This window comes from Grampus griseus (assembly GCF_964374135.1).
Source record: "Grampus griseus genome assembly, chromosome: 4".
Classification (NCBI taxonomy): domain Eukaryota; kingdom Metazoa; phylum Chordata; class Mammalia; order Artiodactyla; family Delphinidae; genus Grampus; species Grampus griseus.
The window spans coordinates 20,209,209-20,231,958 of NC_138997.1; the positions used below are offsets into that span (position 1 = coordinate 20,209,209).

The 22,750-nt window shown below is 42.0% G+C and overlaps 1 protein-coding gene across 2 annotated transcripts in view; it reads right to left on the reverse strand.

Moving 5' to 3' along the window:
• Window positions 1-22,750, reverse strand: part of SETD7 (SET domain containing 7, histone lysine methyltransferase) — a 49,454-nt gene that overhangs the window by 22,461 nt on the left and 4,243 nt on the right. For both annotated transcript variants that reach the window (XM_082653981.1, XM_082653980.1), the window contains exons 3-5: window positions 17,145-17,274; window positions 5,994-6,195; window positions 1,893-2,082 (exon numbers count right to left, since the gene is read on the reverse strand). In XM_082653981.1, coding sequence (XP_082510107.1) covers window positions 1,893-2,082; window positions 5,994-6,195; window positions 17,145-17,274 — 522 coding nt within the window. The remainder of the gene's footprint in view (window positions 1-1,892; window positions 2,083-5,993; window positions 6,196-17,144; window positions 17,275-22,750) is intronic.

Here is a 22,750-nt window from a genome sequence, read left to right on the forward strand (position 1 = left end):
GTAAATGTTGGCACTGAGACTCAAACGAGGTGACTCTTAAGTCCAAGACTCTTGCCACTAAAAATGCTGCCACTTCCAAATGCTGCCACTTTTAAAATCTGCATCACCAAGTGGGATCCTCCTCTAGCTGGAGTCTCTTCATTTCTAAACCTTATAACACTGTCTCCTTTTGGAATGGATGTGAAGAGTGCAGATATTAGAGTTTGAAGTTCAAAGATTACTGTTACAACTTAAAAAACCCTTCATTTTGGAATGATTTTAAATTTACAGAAAAGTTGCAAACATAGTAGAGTTCCCAATGCCCCTCACTGCTTCTCCTAATGTTAATTTCTTGTGTTACATGGTACACTTGTCCAAATTAAGAAACCAACATAGCTGCGTTAGTATTGACTGAACTCCAGACTTTATTCAGATTTCACCAGTTTTTCCACGAATGTCCTTTTTCTGTTCCAGGATCCAATCCAGAATCCCATATTGCATTTAAAATGTCTCAATTTTTAACTTAAAAAAACAAAACCAGAGACATTTATAACAACCCAAGTTGGACCTAAATGTAAAGTGCTAGGCTTCCTATTTTTGGACTACCACCCTTTGGAGAATCTCCTTCCAATCCAAACAGCTAAATATTATTTAGGCCTATCAATGCCTATATATATTATCTTTTCTTTTTTTAAAAAAATATTTATTTATTTATTTGGCTGCACCAGGTCTTAGTTGCGGCATGCAGGATCTTTAGTTGAGGCACTCAGGATCTTTAGTTGCGGCGCTCGGGATCTCTAGTGGCGGCATGTGGGATCTAGTTCCCGGACCAGGGATTGACCAGGCCCCCTGCATTGACAGTGTGGAGTCTTAACCACTAGACCACCAGGGAAGTCCCTGTATTATCTTTTCTACTTTATTCTCCTTATACCTTAACTTGGATTGGAAATACATATATGCATATTTCAAGGAATCAGACCGATTTAGCTTTCTTAATATTGTGCCACTGCAAATACAAAATCTTGATGTTTTTCTTTGTATATCTTCCAGATTTTCTACAAGAAATAATTTTATACTCAGAAAAAAAGTTTGGTGTGCCATCCTGTACTTCTAAAAAGAAATAGGATTTTTTCTAACATTGATTCCAATAGGATCATTCATGTATGGAATATGTCCTCCAAGAAGATGCTAGACTTTGAAGAGGGCCCAGGTGCCAATGTACATTTATCCTTCCCAGTCAAAGCTCAGGCTGAATCAGCATTATAATCTGTCCCAATTTGGAGATCTACCTAATTTGATTCTTTATCAGTTAAATCATTAAACTGTTTTTTTCCCTGAGATATAATATTTAAAACTGATTAAATTACTTCTGTCATTTCTTCACTCCTTCTTTGCGTTAGAATTATACAGCTATGCCCTCGTCAGATGACTTTTTAGCATGTGCCACTAAAGTGCACGGTGTATATTACCCTGTCTCACTGATGTCCGCCTTGGCCATGTGACTTGCTTTGACCAATGAGAAGTGGGTGAAAGGGACTTTGTGTCAGTTCCAAGCTGAGGCTTTAAGAGGCATCATAGGTGTCTGCTCATGCTCTGGCTTCCTGTGACCACCTGAGAAAACTGACCCAGGCCACCACTGTCCCTTTAGATTGGGCCCAGAATTAAGACATAGAACAGACTCAGAGCTGACTAGAAGCCTCAGGTCCAGCCTGGCCTGGCCACGCCCCACCTGGACCAGTCGAGTACAGTTGCTTAGCAGACCTGTGTTTGCTGTTGTAAACCACTGAGATGCTGAGGTATCTGTTATGCAGCCAAGCTAATACACCAGACTAGACAAAGAAATTAACTTCTCTTAAGCCTCAACAACCCATTTTTGGAATTAGAGCAACACGTCTGAAGCAGATTCAACTTACTTCCAGGCATCAGTTCAAAGTGAGGCCTTCCTTCTTCAGTGGACAGAAGAGTAGCCAGTTTCCCTTCTATCATCTCTCCATCAATGAATTTTCCATACAGGGCAGTCCTCTCATCCGGGTACACATATGCTATCTTTTCTCCAGTCATCTCTCCATCTTCATTTACTTCTCCTACAAGGCTGCCTCCATCCTGATGGGAGAAACCCAAAACCAGAAAATATTATATATAGTATTTATCTATATGACATGAGTTCAAGACATTTCCCTTGTGCACTGCCATTGTTAACAGCACTAACATGGATCATAACAGTCTCAGAACGCAGAGCTTTTCACATGAGCGTGAAAAGCATGAGGCAGCTCTCTCCTCCCCATCCAGTCCCCTATAAGTTATATGCACAGGGGGCAGATAGCCTGATTTAGAGAGTCAAAGACGGAGCTGTGCTTTATGATCCTTGGACAAGCTACTGATACTCTAACTTGGTTTGTTATCTAAGAAACAAACATGTTGTATTTGTGATGTAAGTTACAATCATCGAAAGGAAATGTAACTAAGGGTTACTCTGGGGCAATATCAAATGTGATGAGGTAGCAGGACAGTCTTACTATTCCTATGATTTCACTTCTCAAATATTGAATTCTGGATTTCTGGTCTAGTAAGAAAATCTTTAGTTCAAAGGTACTTAAGAATTAGTTCAGTATACATGAGTAATGAGAGGCATCCGCACTTTCTAAGGGATAAACAAAAGGACTTGTGGACACTGCCTTTCTGAGAATTCTATTCCATCACTTTTTTTGGAGTTAGAAGGAAAAGTGATAAACGATCAACTAAATTCTACGCCCTTCCCCATCACTTCTTTCTTCCCACTCGTCTTTATTTACTTCTCCCTTCTCCCTCCTTCCAGGAGAGAAGTCAGCTGTGCTTCCTCTTTAACTGTCATTTGCTTCATTCCAAAGGGTCATTAAATGCTTTAGGGCAGAGGCTATCAGAGAATTCTGCATCCTGGTACCAGTGCTAGGGATACAGTAGATGATATAAATATTTTTAAAACTGAATTGGGATATTAAACCAATAAATAATTTTTAAAAAATCTAATCTAGGGTGCAAGAGATGTTTCCCTTTTTTTTTTTTTTTTCCCATCCAGAAGGTCCTTATGGTATAGCTGAAAATCTAAGGCCTTCGTGGGTCTGACACAAGACTAGTAAGCCCATGACATCTTCTAAAAGCTTCGATATTCCCCCAACTGAAAAGTTCTAGAAGCAGCTACTCAAAGTCAATGACGTGGGACGACTTTCAAGTGATTCCAAATGCTGTTTACAGAGAGACAGCAGGAAGAAATACCACCAGGTACAGGATTTCTACAGTTCATCATAGTCCAATTGCTCTTTGGAGAAAAAAGGTTATCAATTAAAAAATGAATCACAGCACTTCCATAGAAACAAAAATACTTGGAAGCATTTTTCATGGATAGAAAGTGCATTAGCGACGTATTATTGCTCCTTCTCCTTCCCGAGTTAATTCTTAATAACCCAGCCCGTACGGGGATGATACTTTTTGCAAGATCTGCCTTCAGGCTTTCAGTGACTGAGCTGAATGGTGTATTTATGCTTCTTATATGCCATAACTAATATAAGCCATCAACATGATTATTTCTTCAGAACAGGATTCTGTCTTTCTAGGGTCTCACGTTTTTCTTCCCCCTTATGTGCTTTAAACTTCCAGTTTGGGGGGCAAATGATTTTATTTGTCTAGAATGATAAAGCAGAGATTCTTCTTTTTTTTCCAAAAGGAGTTAGGAGTTGTTTTTCTTTTTTTTGCAGTACGCGGGCCTCTCACTGTTGTGGCCTCTCCCGTTGCGGAGCACAGGCTCCGGACGCGCAGGCTCAGCGGCCATGGCTCACGGGCCCAGCCGCTCCACGGCATGTGGGATCTTCCCAGACCGGGGCACGAACCCGCATCCCCTGCGTCAGCAGGCGGACTCCCAACCACTGCGCCACCAGGGAAGCCTGGAGTTATGAGTTTTTAATTAAAAACTTTCATCACTGTTTTAAGGTCAAATTTTGAAAGAAATAAACTGTCCTTAGAGTGAGCTTACAAATCCTGTAGGGAGGATCATTATTTTTGCCTCCCCTTGTTCCTGCTTTGACTTCATGTCACAAACACTTCTTTGTTGGCTGTGTCAGGGGTGCTGGGGAAGAAACTGCTCCTTTTTCTCCTCTGCTCAGTGGCTCCCCCTCATGGGAGGAGAAATCGTTCACTTGGTTAGTGAGAAGGCAGGATCTGACACCCACTGACACCCAATTCTACTGGGTAGGGGTTAACGGCATAAGGCTGCTGCTCTCATGTGTTCTGCACTTTCGCTCACCTGTCCTGGGAACTGACAGTGCCCACAGGCTGCACCTGCTCCCCTCTCGGTCCTCTCCTCTCCCTGGGGAAGCTCCCCCAAGCAGCCCTACTCCTCAAGGGAAACCTGCAGCTTTCTAGCTGCTCTGTGGGCAGCTGGCCCATCCGTTTAGTTCAGAGGGGCAGGAGTAGAAGCCCAGGCCACATCTCCAGTCCAACTCCACCATAATGAAACCAACATCCTGATCCCTGACACCTACGTCTATTTCTTAATTGATTCCCAGTCCAGAGAGCAGAGCAGTGGGGTGTGATTACCAGCCTCCCCCAGCCCCGACCCCAAATGCCAACAGATACTATATACAAAGTGTTATCAACCAAGTTGATTTTTAAAGCTTGTGACTCCCTAGTGCTTCTTCCTTCCTAAGGCAGAGTCTTCTCTCGGTGCTTTAAAAGACAGTGATTAAGGCTGAAGGCTAAAATGCAGCTGCACATTCTAGGTTTCAAAATGCAACTACATTGAGCCAATCGGATCCATTCACCTCAGTTCATCGTTGATCTCCTCTAGGGACTTAAACTGATCATAGTCACAAGTAAAATGACAGGTAGTGGGAGAATCTGGTAATCCGTGACCTCTTTCCTAGACCCACCCTCATGAGGAATTCCACGTTCCCAGGCTTCAAGATTCACTGTCATATCGGCAGCTCCCCAGCACTGGGCAGCAGGAAGCTTATCCTGCCTACTGATGAAGCAACGAAAGTTTCAGGCTTCCTAACTTGTAAGTACCTCCATCTCTTCTCCCTCTGTAACTGAAAGGACTTGTGAGCTATTGCAGATCCTACCAAGAGAATGTGTAAATGCTTTCGTAATTATTTTAAAGAATGTTTTACAATATTTTTTCTTATGCCTAGAGTATAACTTACTTTTTAGGAACAATAACGTGTAAATAGATTTAGCTGGGACTACTCTTCTTGTTATACATGTTTTTATTAATACTTTTAAATCAAAAGAGGATATGGTTAAGACTAAGAAAAAAACGTATTTTGACTTAAGCTCTGGACAAAATAAAATATTTCCTCAGGTTTATTTTCTGAAACATTTTCTGGAAATTCACTACAAACAGATGATGTATTTGAAATGCAAACAAAAATTACAGCATTAATTCCCAGCCATGGGTTTTGCCACATTTTTTTGCTCTAGTCAGCTCCAGAAAGATCATAAAATGTTATCAAATACTCAGAGGCAAGTTAATTTTAATCACCTTGATTTAAGCAAGATAAACCAGCAAGCAGGGAGTAGGATTGTAAAATCAAGTAACAATAGTGTAGTAAGTCCAAAAAGATGGGAAATTGCTGGATTAGTTCTTACATATGAGAAAGAATAACATTAATTGCAACAACGAGACATTCCACCATCTCTTTCTATATCCCAAAGGAATATTTTTAAAAAGCAATATATTTTTGTCTTTATTAGTGGTACAATCAAACCAGTTTGTCCCAGTTTGTTTTCATCATGACTAATCATTCCTTTCCAAAGCCACCCTGAGGAGAAATTCATAGTAGATCGGAGCACAACAATCGAAGTCAATAGTGAAACTGTGAGAGGATATCCCCCTAAGCTGTTGGCTTCAGCTACCGACTCTCAAGTTTCACAGCCTCACATTTCCTAAGATAGAGAATACATTTTGTTATTCATTGGGAAGACTCGAAGCATTGTCTTAAAACTCGTTACTTTCCAGCAAAATGAACAGTCGTGAGGCTTACTGGGTAATATATCCAGCACACTCCATGCCGAATGTTATCTTTATATTGTCCCTTGAAGATCAGTCGTCCATCTGTGTCGTACTCCTGGGCAGGTCCATTCAGCTCTCCGTCTACATATGTGCCCTGGAGAACTCCTCCATCCTCATAAGTGTAAACTCCCTGGCCCTGCAGGGCATCATCCACATAATATCCCTCCAGGGTGCTGTGAGAGAAGGGAGAACAAAAGAGAACAGTCAGACAGTGACTCAACTCTCTTAAAAGAAAGGATCACACCACGCCCAGCTCTGTTCCAATGCTGGCCTGTATTCAGTACATCCTCCTGAATTCTCCGAGATTGCTAGGAAAAATACTCCCAAGATATGGGTAGGATTAGATACTGAAAGGGAGATTTAATTCCTAATCTCCTGGTTCCTATTAATCCAATTTCTCTACTGGAGGAAATACAGAAGAAAGAAGCCACAGGTGGAAAAGAACAAGCCTCATCTAAGTATGTTTCCAAGGCTAGATGCCAACCAATACCGGGCAATAGAAATTCTGGTGTTACCCTTTCCACACATAAACCACCCTTTCCACACATAAACCACTCATGCTTAATTTCCCTCAAGAGTTCCAGAATTCACTGGGAGTTCTCAAGGGTCTTTCAGATGGCTTGTATATAGTGGTCTCTAGTAATACAAATGTGGTTTAGAACGTGTAGATGTCTGCTTATCTGTCTTAAGCCATTAATGCATTATTTATCGGTGACAACCATAACTGGTATCCAATCAAAAGTATCCCCATCCATCTCTTTGGAAGATATATGGGGATTTACTCGTGTGTGTGTGCGATCATGGGAAATAGGGGCAAGTAAGGAAGATGGCCCGCTCAACCTTGCTACTATCATTAGCAGCCTGATAAAGTTTGAGACCCGTCGTCCTAGAACAGAAGAAAGCTCACAAGGGTGCTCAGGGTGATTTTACAAGAACCTTTTTCTCTCCTCATAAAACACGTCTGGAATTTCAATACATGTTTTCAGTGTCAGCCTCGCAAAGGCCATTATGCAATGAAACTAACTTTATCCAAAAATTCCCTTCATGAACTGGAATCTGGAATGAGGGGAAAGACCAGCTCAAATTATTTTTTACAATTAAAAAGTAAGATGTTTAGCAACAAAGACAGTTTGATTATTTTAACATGTGCAGATAACACTCATTCATTAATTCAACTAACAGACATTTACAGGGTGCCTTCAAGTAGTGAGCGTCGTGTGAGGATCTAGAAAGCATGATGAACAAGACAAACACAGAACCAGGAGACAGGTACTGGGGACAGTGGGACCCAAAGGGGGCCATGGGGACCGAGGTGGCTGCACCTGAGTCTGCCTGGAAAAGTGCTGTCTTGTTCTAATGAATGACAGAATGATCTGTAATTATTAAATGAAAAGCACAGTCTAAATAACGATAGCCTCTGATTACATTGTAATTATACCATTTGTAGTCTCCCAAGGAGATAAATCGTTCTCTTTCAGTTTTGTTTGTACTATCAATGATAAACAGGCCTAGTAAATTCATGAAGAGAAAAAGGTGCACTTTAGCACAGCCCTTGCATCAATAATCAAAATTCTATGTCAGTGAGGTCGGCATTAAGGAGATTCGGCTGTCATTAGACTCCTGCCATGAAAAAAAAGAACCTTGGTGAAGGATTACTAATCAACTGACATAATGATGCAATAGACAGGGCAAAAAACTATTTAATCATCTATCTTCAGTTTGGGGATTGCCAGATAAAACAGAATATGCTCAGTTAAGTCTGAATTTCAGATAAACAACAAATAATTTTTTAGCATAAGTATGTCCCAAATATTGAACTGGATATAGTTTTACTAAAATATTTTTCGTTGCTTATCTGAACCATTTTAACTGGGTGCCCTGGATTTTTATTTGCTAAACCTGGTGACCCTATTGACTTTGAATTCTCAGCAGCATTCAAAATGTTACTGTGTATGTTTGGGCAGAATTATCCCCTGACAGACTAGTCTGCCAATGTTTCTTAGGTTTATGATGAAATCTACAAGGCATGGGTCTCACGAATCAGTTAACCAGTCATGTGGGTTTGCACATATTTCCCCCAGGTCATGTCCTGTAGTTTGTCCCGCCCTCCCTCAGAGCAGAACCTTCCCTTATTAGTATCATAATCCTAAGAACAAACTGCTCTTTCCCGTAGCTCAACGAACGTTAAGATTCCCAAATGCAAATTCTTAGGTATTGGAGAGCAAAACTTACTGCATTGTTTTCCAGCCCCTGCCTGAGGAAACAGCTTAGCTTCCTTAGTACATTTTTTTGGTAGCTTGGATGGAATCTGATAACAAAAAGGGGGCATGTTATCACATGAACTGGGGTCTCCAGGGCAATAAAAAAATGATAAGGCTTTGAAATCCTTTTATTTCAAAGGAAATAAAAGCTTCTTAGTCTGGTGTTAAAGGCACCACCTTTCTTTCTAACTTTTTCCTCCAGAGGAGGCTGGCAAACCATGGCCGGCTGCCTGTTTTTGTAAATACAGTTTTACTGGAACACAGCCATGAACATTCCTTTCCGTATCCTCTGTGGTTGCTTTCATATGACAACAGCAGAGTTGAATAGTTGCAACAGAGGCCGAATGTGGCCCGAGAAGCCTACAATATTTACTATCTCACCCCAGGCAGAAAAAGTTTGCCGACTCCCGCTCTAGAATCCTCTGCTCACATTAGTTTATTCACTGGGCCGAAGCACACAGCTATGTATCTTAGCTCCTATACTATGTTTTCCCTGCCTCTTCCCTTAAAACATATATAACCAAACTTTTAAAATCCCTGAGGACACATTCAGGAAAAAAAAGTTACGGGTCACATTTTCCTTTTTTTAAATTCAAAACAAAAATGACTTTGGGAAAAGAATGAATATTCTCCAACCTCTGGTCTTTTTCTATTTCAGAAAGAAATCAACTATGAGAAAATGGCACTATTTTGTAGCAACTCAATCATTAATATCTGGTTATATCTGAGAAGTAGCTATGGAGGAATAACTTTCTAATCTTCCTTGCTGAAACTGGATTGGGAGCTGTGTTGTGAAGGAAGGTGTTCTCATCACTGGCCTCCCCAGAGACTACCCATCCTCCATATGGAGCCGTACTTCCCACAGAGTCTACCTTGACCTCTGCAACCACAGTCACTGAAGCCTAGTCATGGACTAGTACAGGATGTGCCCCGTCTTTATCCATGATCAGCTTACGGGTCCTATTTCTCTAAATAGATTGTAAGCCCTTTACAGGAACAAATTAGGCATTATGTATTCCTCCCTAACATATAAACACAGCATATCTTCAAGTGATATTTCCTAAATGAAAGAGTGGAACTGGGATAATTTTGCTTTGAGAAGAGAAAATTGAGAGGGAACATAAGGATGTTAAGAGTATTTCTCAAGTGCAGGGAGGATTCTTTATATGAAGTGTATGTGCATACAGTCTGCAAGTTAGGAAAGTTTCTTAAACGCTCTGCTTTATTTCTCCATTTGTAAACTGCAGCTGCTAATAGGGTTATTAAAAAGTACATGGGTTGATACATATTAAGTGCTTAGAAGATGATCTGGGACATAATGATTGCTCGAATAAATAACAGCTATTGTTATTAAGCATGCACTTTCATGTACATGATGGTGAGCTTTCTACTGAGAAACTTGGCCTAAAACAGCAGCAGCAGGGAAATAGTTATGAGACACTGGAATAGATCATCAAAGAAACTGACAACACTGCTCTAAATCTACTTAAAAAAAAAACAAGTAAGGCCTTCCGTGGTGGCGCAGTGGTTAAGAATCCGCCTGCCAATGCAGGGGACACGGGTTCGAGCCCTGGCCCGGGAAGATCCTACATGCCGCAGAGCAACTAAGCCCGTGCGCCACAACTACTGAGCCTGCGTTCTAGAGCCCGTGAGCCACAACTACTGAGCCCACGTGCCACAAACTACTGAAGCCCATGCGCGTAGAGCCCGTGCTCCGCAACAAGAGAAGCTACCCCAATGAGAAGCCCACGCACCGCAATGAAGAGTAGCCCCTGCTCACAGCAACTAGAGAAAGCCTGCGCGCAGCAACAAAGACCCAACGTAGCCAAAAATAAATAAATTATATATATTACTTAAAAAAAACCCACACAAGTAAGAAAGATCCCTCTCTGTCTGAGGGAAGGATGGAATAAACGCTTCTTTAAGTGAAAAAAGTAATATGTATTCATTGTAAAGTGAACAAATAAATCAAATACTACAAAGATGTAGAAACTCCCAGTACTCTTACCCAATTTGGCAATTTACCATTTAAGACTTTTTTCCATTTATATATTAAGCATTTTCCCACCTGTGTGGTGTTTTGTTTTTTTTTTAACAAAAAAGGGGATCATATCATACACAATGTTCTTGACTTGTATTTTCTTAAAATTTCTTTCAACATCTTGGCAGATTTTTTAGTATGTTAAGAAGCTGCAAAACTGGTTTGATTTTTCTGGTACCAGCCTCTGAATCAAATAACTCGAAAACATGGAGAAAATTTAAAAATCAATTTTAATTAGATTTCTTTCTTTCCATATACACAGACCATTTTCACCTGTTTTATCAAAGCTCTTGTACTTAAATTTCCAGTATTAAATTGAATGAGAAAATCTAACTTACAAAGAAATGAAAATTTTTTATAATTGTTTACCTAGACTGATACAGCTGCAATCTATTCAACTATTTTCATTTTAAAGTTCTCTTTAATATCGAATACACAAAAGTGTTCTTAGGAGACTAAACAGCTTTGGCTTTTCCTTCATATTTTGGCCTCTAGAAGGTTTGGGGTTTTCCAGCTCCTGAGGCATAAACTCTGTTCCCTCCCCCACTGTGTTGCCTTTCTTTTGTATGGTATAGAATCAAGAGGGAAATTTTAAATGAATGATAATTTTACTTTAAATTCCTGTCTCTAACCAAATTAAATTATGACTCTTAGTATTAAAACATTGTCTTAAGAACTAGTTATATGACAATATATATTATCTCTCTTTTTTTAATTGAGATAGTACTGACATATAACATTATACTACATATTATCTCTTAAAATCTTGAAAACTAAGTAAAGAAGAACATCAATAACAAACCCAAATCATCTGCTGGGGCTAGATGCAACGAGAAACTTCAGCTTCTTCCAAGATGTGACAAGCAAACTGAATGGAGCTCTGTAATGCTTCCATGTAATCCAGTGCACTATCTTCAAAGTTTCTTATCCTTTAATAGAAGATCTATGAGTCCGTAGGTTCTGATTGTTATAAAGTCTCAAGATAACAGTAAAATATTTGAAGAGCAATTAGTGAAATTTAGTTTTGTTCTCTAAAAATAAACCCTGAGAAAACCCTGCTGGCCATTGTTATCAACGGATAATAATTAACAGCAGTAATAAAATATAATAGGAATAATGATAACAATAATAATCCATCCTTGAGCTTGAGGACCTTATGCCAAGTGAAATGTCAGGCAAAGACAAATACCGTTATGTGGAATCTAAAAAAGCCTAACTCATAGAAAGAGAGTAGAGCAGTGGCTGCCAGGGGCTGGAGGATGGGGAAATGGGGAGATGCTGGTCAAAGGGTACAAACTTCCAGTTCAACTTGGCTTGAATCTCAGCTCCAGCTCTTACCAACGAGGTCACCTGGGGCAAGTTAATTCATCTCTCTATGCCTTAGTTTCTTCATAAGTACAACAAAAAAGGATTATAAAATCTACTTCACAGATTGTTGTGAAGGCTACGTGTCCAGCGTTTGAGCAGATGGTAGGTATTCAAAGTTATCCACCTCATTCCCTCTCCCTTTCTTATACATCACAAAAATCTTTGCCTCGACCAGAACTGTTCCTCAGAATACAGATGAATATATTTGTTGAGCCTGGTTCCAACAAAAGCGATACAGAAGGGACTTTTGCCTTGTGTGGGAGGTTGGGATACATGAGTTCCAGCTCCAATTTCTCTAAAATGTGACCAAGCACTTTCTAAAAACCAGACAAAAGAACTCCTGCATGGACCTGACACCTGGAAAACATCAGCCTTCTCAGTGGCTCATCAGATGGGCAGCTTCTCTTAGGCTACCTGGTCAATGATCAACTACAAGGAGCCCGCTTAGCCGGATTCGTTAGTGGAGCAAATCAACATCAGAAGATGACTTGGGCAGAGGAGGATAAGTCATGGAGTAGCAAATAATATCTTGAAAACTAATTGGCATGTCCGGAGGAAGCATCAATAATGTAAAAAAAAAAAAAAAAAACCTGAATGAATTCACTTATCTCTCTCTCATAATCAGGCTAAAAACCACATGATGCCCTAATATGTCACAGCCCAAAGCCAATCTGCATTGAAATATCTCTTTCTTGTTACCATTCTAAGATTTCGAGAAGTACTGCTAAATTATCTTTACATCCACCAATCTTGTTTGAGATGAGAACAATTCAGGAAAAAAAAATACATTAACATGAACATCCAGAATCTGGGATTAGTATAAAAAGTAGAGATGTGTAGGGCTTCCCTGGTGGCGCAGTGGTTAAGAATCCACCTGTCAATGCATGGGACATGGGTTCGAGCCGTTGTCCAGGAAGATCCCACGTGCCGCGGAGCAACTAAGCCCGTGAGCCACAACTACTGAAGCCCGTGCTCCGCAGCAAGAGAAGCCACCGCCATGAGAAGCCCACGCACCGCAACCAAGAGCAGCCCCCGCTCGCCGCAACTAGAGAAAGCCCGCGCACAGCAACGAAGACCCAACACAGCCACAAATAGATAAATAAGTAAATTTATAAAAGACAAACAAAAAAATATCTCAAAACTAGCGAACATTCTGAAGCTTCTGAAGCTGACACAGTAGTAAAAAGGTAAAAATGTACATTTTGGCTATTTAAACTGGTTTAGAAATAGATAGCTAGTTCCTTATTTTACCTCGAGTATTCTCTGCCAACAGTGGTGGCAGAGAATAAGATGCTTAAATTCTCTGCCAACAGTGGTTTACCTCTGTGACCTGAGGACGGGGGTAAAAAAAAAGGGGGGAGCATGTTCACTTTATACATTTCTGTATTTCTGGAAGTTCTTTTTTCTACCAAGTATTTGCTACCTATGTAATTAAAAAAAAATAAAATATTCTGCTTCTGTTTTTCCAGGCCATCTTTCCTGGTGATCTGAATATTTAAAATTCTTATTCAGGTTTATCATATTCTATGTAAAGGGGAAGACTGATTCCAGAACTTTCTTGATATAAATTTTTGTTTGAAACGTTCTCACAAACCACACACCCAGTCTATGACATAGATTGTGGTGACAGTTTCATGAACGTATACTTAACTCTAAATTCATGAAGTTGTATATGTTAAATAGGTACAGCCTTTTGTATATGAATCATGTCTCTAGTTTAAAAAAAAATCGCAATCAGGTTTTATAAAAGATTAGAATGCATCAGGCCAAATCTTCTGTCACTACACTAGAATTTTCCAAACACAGCCTCCTGTAACTGCAAATAAAGCCTCTGATGGGAACATAAGCGAGTACTACAGGTTTGAACAACTTTTAAAAACTCTACCATAAACCTTTTGTTTCCTCAACTGTTATTTCAAAACCTTGATGTCACCCTTTTGGGAGGAATTTTTCCAGACTAAAGCCTCCTGACTGGCAGTAAAAGCACTGAGTGCCCACTTTGTTTTTTTTTTTTTTTTTGCGGTACACGGGCCTCTCACTGTTGTGGCCTCTCCCGTTGCGGAGCACAGGCTCCGGAAGCGCAGGCTCAGCGGCCATGGCTCACGGGCTCAGCCGCTCCACGGCATGTGGGATCTTCCCAGACCGGGGCACGAACCCGTGTCCCCTGCGTTGGCAGGCGGACTCCCAACCACTGCACCACCAGGGAAGCCCCCACTTTGTTTTACCTGATACATCAGACCCTAAAAATGGGGTGCAGTAATAGGGAGAAAAGTTAATAGAGCAGTGTAAAGTAAGCTGCTGCTTCATTAGAGGTGACTGACTTCTCCACGACCACTTCCTGCATCCCCCTTAGAAAGATCTAATAGATTCCACAGCCTTTATTGCAGTCATAAGACTCACTAACTTTTCCGCCAACCCTTTTAGCAGATGTCTCATAACATGATCATCACTGGGCTTACGAATGAAGGTGACGAGGACCTTTTGAGAAACTGTCACCACACTGCTTCCTCCCATGTCATAAAAGCAGTGATACTGACCTTCTCCCCTCAAGGTATTAACAAGGGTAAACTTTTCAGGTCCTTGCTAATACCACCACTCTTTGAGCCTACCATTGGACCCAAGTCTCTCCAGGTGTTTGAGTGGTAGGTACAAAAACCAGTGAATTCGCGCCTCTAAAAGAAAAAAGAAAGGCAATGAATTTCCTTCTAATCCATAGTTACTGGCCTAGTGCTTCAGCCTGAGCCACTGCTCCAGCTTTCCCTGGTCATGACTCCCATGCAGATCACTGCATTTGTACAGCACACTGGGGGAACTGGATGAAGCTGGTCAGAGCCAGACGTGACTGGCTTGACACAGGGAGGGAGGGAGGCGCTTGGGAAGTCTCAGGCCCCACTCAGCCCCGCAGGGCTCATTCCTGACACACTGGTTGGGAAGCTCAGCCTAGCCCTTCAGCTCGCTGAGTCTCAGGTCCGTGAAGCGAGCCAATAACCAATACTAAACTCAACGAAGCCTGCTGGACTGTTTTCCCAGAGTCAGTCAGTTACTGGGTATGACCTTCAAACTATGAGATTTAAAACAGCAGCGTGTGCACGTGTGTGTGCGTGTGTGTATGTGTGTGTGTGTGAATGCTACCCTCTTTTTCGTCTCTCATCCTCATTCAGCAAGAATTTTTTTTTTTAATACCAAATTAACAGAAAGTGCTATGAAGCATAGAAGATGGAACAGATACAGACCGTGCCCTCAAGGAAACCTCTCTCCTGTAGGGGAAGGAAGACATTTATATAAATATATATTTGCTGAATGAATAAAAGAATAATTGCATGAGGTAAACAGTGACACTTTCCAGAAAAGAGTTATAAATAAACTTCTATGGAAGTGAGGCAGGAAAAGTTTCCTTCTGGACAGGTTAAAGGAATCGTGAGAGAAGAAAGCACTGATACCACACCGAGTAAGAGGCTGCTACGGGACTCAGTTATCCACCAGGGCAGAAGAAGGGAAGCAGAATATTCGACCATTTAACATGAATAGTTTGGAAACCAATTTCTGCTAAAAAGAGGTGGGGTGTGGGGTTGAGGACAGTGGGAAAGAGAAAGTTGGAATTAAAATAAAAATTTACAAAAGTTCTCTGATGGGTTTTTATTGCTTTCCCCACCCCTCCTTATATCAGATAATTGAGAGCCTGAGGACCTGTTAATATTTTTTAAAAGCGACTCATTCCACCTACAGAAAAGGGATTGTGGGTTACAAGCCAGTCCCTGCGATCACCCTTCAACTATCAGCTTAGACGTTTTCTTTCCTGAAGGAATTCCAAGGAATAAGGAAGCTTCAGCTCATCACCAATGTCAAGAGTTTACAGTAAGCGGTGCTGTGGCCCACAGAATTCTATAACCTGCTTTAGCTAAATCCATTTCTGAATTACCCAGTCAAGTGGTATGAACAGAGCTAGTCCTTCCATGGCTCTGAATTCCTCTAAATGCTGGAGAAATTCACACGACCGCTTTTCATTTCTGAAGCGGACACGGCTTAAAAGTCACTGTTGGCCCATGCAACCCCATCTCTTCTTGAAAGAGAAAAGTCCTAGTTATTTCCACCTATCTCAAGAGGGTGAGAAGCTTCTGCCTCACAGCGTTCTCATACGGGGGGTGAAAGCAAGGTAAAAGAACCCTGCTGTGAAAAGTATTTTCACTAGTGGTAGAACACAGGAAATACTAGTTACGACATCAGCATTAAGGTATCGCACACAATGTCCAGTCATCCCAAAGACAAGCATTTAGAACACTGTGAGTCTGCAGCTGTACCCCTCCTATATCTACCCATCTTACTGCTTGGACCGCGATGACGTGGCTTTGAAGAACTTTGCTAAATAGTCTCTTGACTAATCTCAGGAGGAAAGAGAATATGCTGAGAGAATTATGAAGTTGCAGAACCAGTAAGGTGGCTGAATCTTCTTTCAAAAGGAGATCAAGAAACTGGACCATGATGTCTGAGAGTGTGCTGAACACAGAGTGAGTGTGCATTACGCTTGGAAAAGAGTGTCAATCAGCCACTACTGGAACTACACACAGTGGTCCCTGACAAAAACAATCCCCACCTGTGTGACTTTATGGAGACTCATTACCTGAACGAGGAGGTGAAATCCATCAAAGACCTGCGTGACCACCTAACCAACCTGTGCAAGAGGGGGGTCCCTGAATCTGGCACGGCAGAGGCTCTCTCTGACAAGCACACCCTTAGAGGCAATGATGGCAGAGCTGAGTCTTAGGCCATAGCCACGGGGGTGTAACTAAGCAGGACGCTATGGGACCTTCCCGAGACAGACCCCTCGCCCATATCCTCCGCTGGAGCTCCTCTCTGAAGTACCCAGATAACAGGCGCTGATACACATTTCCGGAGTTGTTTTGCAAATGCTAAAACCACCACCAAATGGAAGAAATTAACTACCTGAGGTCATACGTGGTCATGACTATGTAGCCCACAGACCTACTGGTAATGTTAACCCCTGTGACACCGCCCTGTTCCCTCACCATCAACCAAGCAGAGATATGTGTGCAAGTTGATCACATGCTCTGGGACTCCCCTCCCTCACCTGGTGTTTAAAATGCTTTCCCGAAACCCACCTGGGAGTTCGGGTGTTTTGAGCACTAATTACCCTGGGTTCATTGCTTGGCACCTGCACTCAACGCTGCACTTGCCTTCACCACAGCCAGATGTCAGACTGGCTTTACTGCACACGGCTGAGCAGACCCAAGTTTGGTTCAGTAACAGGGGGTGGCTGACATCCCTGGTCCCCCAAGCAGTACATGCACGTTGGGGTTACTTTGACTTTTTCTATAAATGGTACTAAAATATTCACTTAAATTCTCTCATTCATATCATTCCTCCAAATAAAGTAATTTGGTACCTACTCCCCACCCCCCCAAAAAACAAAATAAAACAAAACCGTGAGTGCTACCTGCCATCAAAGAAGAAGAACTTCCCCCGTCCGTTCTTTTCTCCGTGAATGAAGTTGCCCTCAAATCTGTCTGTGGAGGAGTAGGTGACTGTGCAGAAGCCGTGCGGTAATCCGTCATCATCCAGGTGCCCTGGAGAAAGGGAACCACAAGGCAAACCTTAACGTCGTCCATGCTCACCCACCATCATCTGTGCTCAGATGCTGCCAGCAAGTGCCCCGTGCAGCTCAAGGGTCCCTTCCCTGCCTGAGGGGAGAGCGAACACCAAGGTTTCCCTGCCCGCATCAGCACCGTCAACTCCGCTCTTAGGTACACTTTAGAAAGGACGGGTCCACAATAGAGGGCCTTAGACACGTGTACGGTTATGAACCAAAACACGCTCATATTTCACCAGGGACTGAGAGTTATTCTCAATAATAACACCTGCAGTGTGAGTTTCAGCTGACCCAGTACTTCCCCACAGGGTACTGCTCACGTTTGGAATTAGTGCCCCCGAGCTCTCATGCTTAACGGAAACATAGCTGAGACGGCACACTGTCTTGGCAATAAGTTATCTGGTCCTAGAACTAAGTATACAATACAACTTCATACATCATTATACAGTATGTGGAGCCCTGCTAGCCAGGCGCCCTCTGAAAAGGATAGAGCCACGGCTTCAAGACTGCCCGAATATCTACACCTCATGGTACGAACACACGAACTCAGAGTCCCTCTAAGCTTAAACTTAAGCTTAACATTGAACTTACTGCTTTACTTCACAAAATCTTTCAGCTTTGAATGTTCGGTAATCACCTTGTCATACACCCTCTATCCACTGTGTTCAGAGGGTTTGTGCTTTAAATGTAGTTAGAAGTGTCCACATGACCATTTAAGCCGTGATTTTGAACATCAACAGCGATGATTACACTGTGATCTTTAAACTGCTGGTTCTTCTTGGGTCACCGATTGGTGTACTCTTATATTTACGTTTACAGTCAATGTTTAGGTTTTTTATTATTATCTACATATTTCACAAAACCCAAGAGTCACCTCACTGGTGCCTCCCCAGTCATTCTGGTGAACTAATTTTGCAGAGGCGGGTGAAAATGAAGGCAGCAGTTAAATCTACTGGCTTTCTCCTGGGTTAATGACCTGAGTCATGGATGAAAAAGGTATAAAAGCATTAAATACTGTGTGCAGTGCAGGGACATTAAACACTTAAATGTGGCTTCCAGATGGCTCACAAACATAAAAGAAAACACAAACCATTTCACCACAACGAATGCTTTACTCTCCTAAAAGAATTTCTTCTAAAGTGATAAACGAATGTCATCCCTTAGAAGAGATAGGAAGTAAGCTCTCTTATAAAGAACGAAAAAGCTCTTTATTTGTATTATTACATAAACATAAAATAAAAATGAACAAATGCACTGTTTTATTGCTACATCTGATTCTGCATAGAATGAACTACCTGGAATATATTACATTAAAACATGGCTACTTAAATAAATCACAATCAATAAGGTTCCTTTCCTCTTAACCCAAATTGTTTTCTAACAAGGGCCAGGAAATTAATGGTTAGGAGGGAAGTAGGCCACAATTGCTTCCTTCTTGCTTAAAAACCAAAAACTGTACCTGACATAATTCAATGACACTTGAGTCATATGAAGTGATTTGGACAATTATTTTCTAAATATCTACTGATGGCGTTTCTCTCATTGAAATAAATTATATCTACTTTTTCTCCTTTCATTAAAAAAAAACCACTCAGTGTATAGTTAAAAGCTTCCTTTTATGAAATGTTGCTCAGATCAAATTAAATTTAGCTACTTGCATTCCTACAAATTTAGTATTCCACTTCTGATTTAGGTACAACTATCAGAATAATCATTTTCACCTTATATCGAGGTACTTACTAATTTATTGAAAACGCTTTCCCCATAGAAAACAGTTCACATATTTCAGACTTTATAAAGTTAATGTCTGATAAAATTAGTTATTCTACTTTAGATCAAGAGAAATATTATGATAAACATGAACACTAAGAAGAAAAAAAAAATCTAATGTTAATTAATTTCCACCTTTGCTCAGTTGCAATAGTCCTATCCTATTTCTGAACAAACACTGCAGGTGCACCCTCAGCAATGGCATTTAGATATCAGAGAAACTGGGAAGCATCACAGAACACACTAAAAGCACTTGAAGGACAGTACTGAACCCCACTGAGATGAAAGCAAAAAAATCACCCCTGCTCCATGAAGGATGCTTATGCCCATGCCTCCTTCCACAGGCCAGTGAACAGAAGTCCCATCACCTTGTCAGGCTCTAGGGAGGGAGAACAGAGAAGCTGCTGAATGATCGCTGTTTCTCTGGGGACACTGTGTGTTTAGAAAGAAGGCTCAGACTTGTGACGATTCCCTGCCTTTCTAAAGGTGTTTAGGCTGCTTGTTGTGAGAAATCTCCCTCTATCAGATCACAGCAGAATCCTCTGGTTGGCTCATTTGTTTTGTTTTCTTCTCATCCTTCCAAAAGGAGGATGATGTGATCAATGACCAGGATGTGATCAATGACCGGGATCAATGAAAAGGAGCTAAAAGTTAAGGCTTGCGATAATTCAAGACTTCCACCCTGAATATGTAACAGCCGGGGGTGGTGTTCCTAGCAGTAGAACTTTATGTTTAAAACAACAGCCACAACCAAAACAATAACAACAACTAAGGGACCTTCCGAGGAAAGAAACGTCAGGAAGAAAAGACATTAGGCTGGGACTTCCCTGGTGGAGCAGTGGTTAAGAATCTGCCTGCCAATAAAGGGGATACGGGTTTGAGCCCTGGTCCGGGAAGATCCCACATGCCGCGGAGCAACTAAGCCCGTGAGCCACTACTGAACCTGTGCTCTAGAGCCTGCGAGCCACAACGACTGAGCCTGTGTGCCACAACTACTGAAGCCTGCATGCCTAGAACCCGTGCTCCGCAACAAGAGAAGCCACCACAATGAGAAGCCCGCGCACCGCAACAAAAAGTAGCCCCTGCTCGCTACAGCTAGAGAAAGCCCCCGCGCAGCAACGAAGAACCAATGCAGCCAAAAATAAATAAATTAATTTTAAAAAGAAAAATAAAGAAAAAAAAAGAGAAGAGATTAGGTTGCTGAGACCTCATATCTCCTATCAATGTTAGTGCGAGAGGAGCTTCTGGTACAACTCTTGTTCCGCTGCCATTTGGACAATAAGATCATGTAATATCTGTCTTGCCAGCAACAGTCAATTTAATGGAGAGGGAGACTGATACACAGAGAAGAAAAAACTCTGTATACCTACTATGCATCAGGCACTGGGTTATGTAATTTCCTGTTATCTAAATTAAACCTTACAACCATCCCTCAAATTCCACTCTTATAGATGAGGAAGCCACTGCTATGTGCCCAAGAAATACATTAACTGCTACCCTGAACGCGTTCATGGATGCTGAAGGCCCCTTCCCCCAATCCTCCAATCCCTCTTCTCTCTGGTCAAGGGCAAACTGGCCGAACACCCTTTCTTCCCTGCCGATGGTGGAAGAAGCAACCTCTAAAGAGGGAGGTGTTCTCAAGTCCCAGGCAGAGAAGTGGAAGACGCCTTTGTAGTTAAGATAGTTCTCACAGAACCACCAGGATCTTCACCAGCACATCCTGGTGGCAAATGCCTGTCTCTTCCAAGTGTTACTCAATGCAAAGAGAAATGCTAGTCCAGCTTGCTCTGATTGAGATCAATCTGTGCAATGCGCCAAGTCAGCCAACAGCCTTCCGGGCCAATTCCCACTCAACAGAGATTGAACGCCAACCCAAACAACAGGGAAAACCCACTTGAATGACTGCTCTGTGTTGGGAATGCGGTCCCAGCTCGTGTGCCATATATCTGTCTGCAGCATGGTTTTAAATATTGACTGAAGTTAGAGGAAGAGGGAATAAAACATAATCGTCTCACAAGTCTAGTTTTTCACTCTGTTCTAAAGATCATTATCTACTGAACAGAGAGAAAGTTCAATTTTTTCCCCACGGGTTCCCTCGGAGCTTTCTCCTGAACCTGATGAGAGCCAGGCCTGTATTCTATGCAGTGACGGTACCTCTCAGCACAGGAAATTCCCTCTGGATCGGACATCTGGCTGCTTACTGCCTCAGACTTATTCACAGGACATCTGGGTGTGTGTGTGTATATGTGTGTGTTTCCCTCAGAACCAGAGGCCCTTACATGCATTGTTGGTTTTGTATAATAGAACTACTTTAAAAAAAAAAGTAATAATAATAAAAAGGCAAACTTATTCTGTTTAGTGCAAAGAATGTGCCCTCATGATGATACACTTACGCTGGTGGTTAAAGACATAATCTGAGGGCTTCCCTGGTGGCGCAGTGGTTGAGAGTCTGCCTGCCGATACAGGGGACACGGGTTCGTGCCCCGGTCCGGGAGGATCCCGCATGCCGCGGAGCGGCTGGGCCCGTGAGCCATGGCCGCTGAGCCTGTGTGTCCGGAGCCTGTGCTCCGCAACGGGAGAGGCCACAGCAGTGAGAGGCCCGTGTACCGCAAAAAAAAAACAAAAACAAAAACAAAACATGATTTGAGTTTTGAGAGTAATCCCTTGCAAGAACTCAATTATTAGTTGTGAGGGTCTTAATTTTAATGTGAGGCCTCCACGTAGAGGGTGCTACCAGGACACCTAGCCTGTATTTTTCCTAAGTACATTGCATGAGCAGTCTTATTAGAGACAGGCAGGATGAGGTATTAGGGGGACTGTTAGAAATGCTCTTAGTATTTGAGGGGTTGGGACAGTGAAACATGGAGATGCTCGTTTTCATTCTGGCCCCTTAGTTCTGGAGACTCTGCTATTTCCCATTTTTGAGGATTCTTCCTCGATGTCTCCTTTATGTTTCGAGGCCTTTCTGTTTTTTCCTACCCTCGTGACCGCTACTGCAAAGAGACTTTTAGGTGATCGCCTCACCCGCTCCCCACTGCCTGTTCATCCCATGCTCCCGCCCTCCCAGAGCAGAGCCTTCATCCTCCATTCCCAGCTCTAAAGAGCCCTCACATGGCCCACGGCCTCCAGGACAGAGTCCACAATCTCGGCCTGTGACGAGCCGCCTTTCCCTGTCTCACCTTCCACTTTTCTCCTCCTAGGCCCTCTGTTACAGCCGAACCCAGGGATTCATCTCTGAATGTGCCTGCATAATTCCACTCCTCTCTCTCTCTTTTTTTTTCCCCTTTCTTTTTAATGTCTTTGTGCTCCTGGGTTAGTACTCAATTAGCTGAAATTCCTTGATGATATTAATGAATCACACGTGAGGGTGTCCCTTTCCTTGTAGGATGATATCCGTCTCATTGAATTTTGTCAATGTAATTAGAGAAAACTTTTATCTCAACATTTTCATTTGTATTTATTTAATGAAATTGTGTCTTTTCAAATGCTTATTGGTCACCTGCCTTTTTCTTGTGAATTATTGTTTCATTCCACACCTCTCTTTACTCCCAAAGTTCCGCTCTGGACTGGACTCATCTCCACGCCACCTCTTCCGGGAAATCCTCCCCCATCTATTTCCCCAAGCTAGATGCAATTTTTACTTCCTCTCAACCACCATCATTCATCGGTTTAGATGTGATATA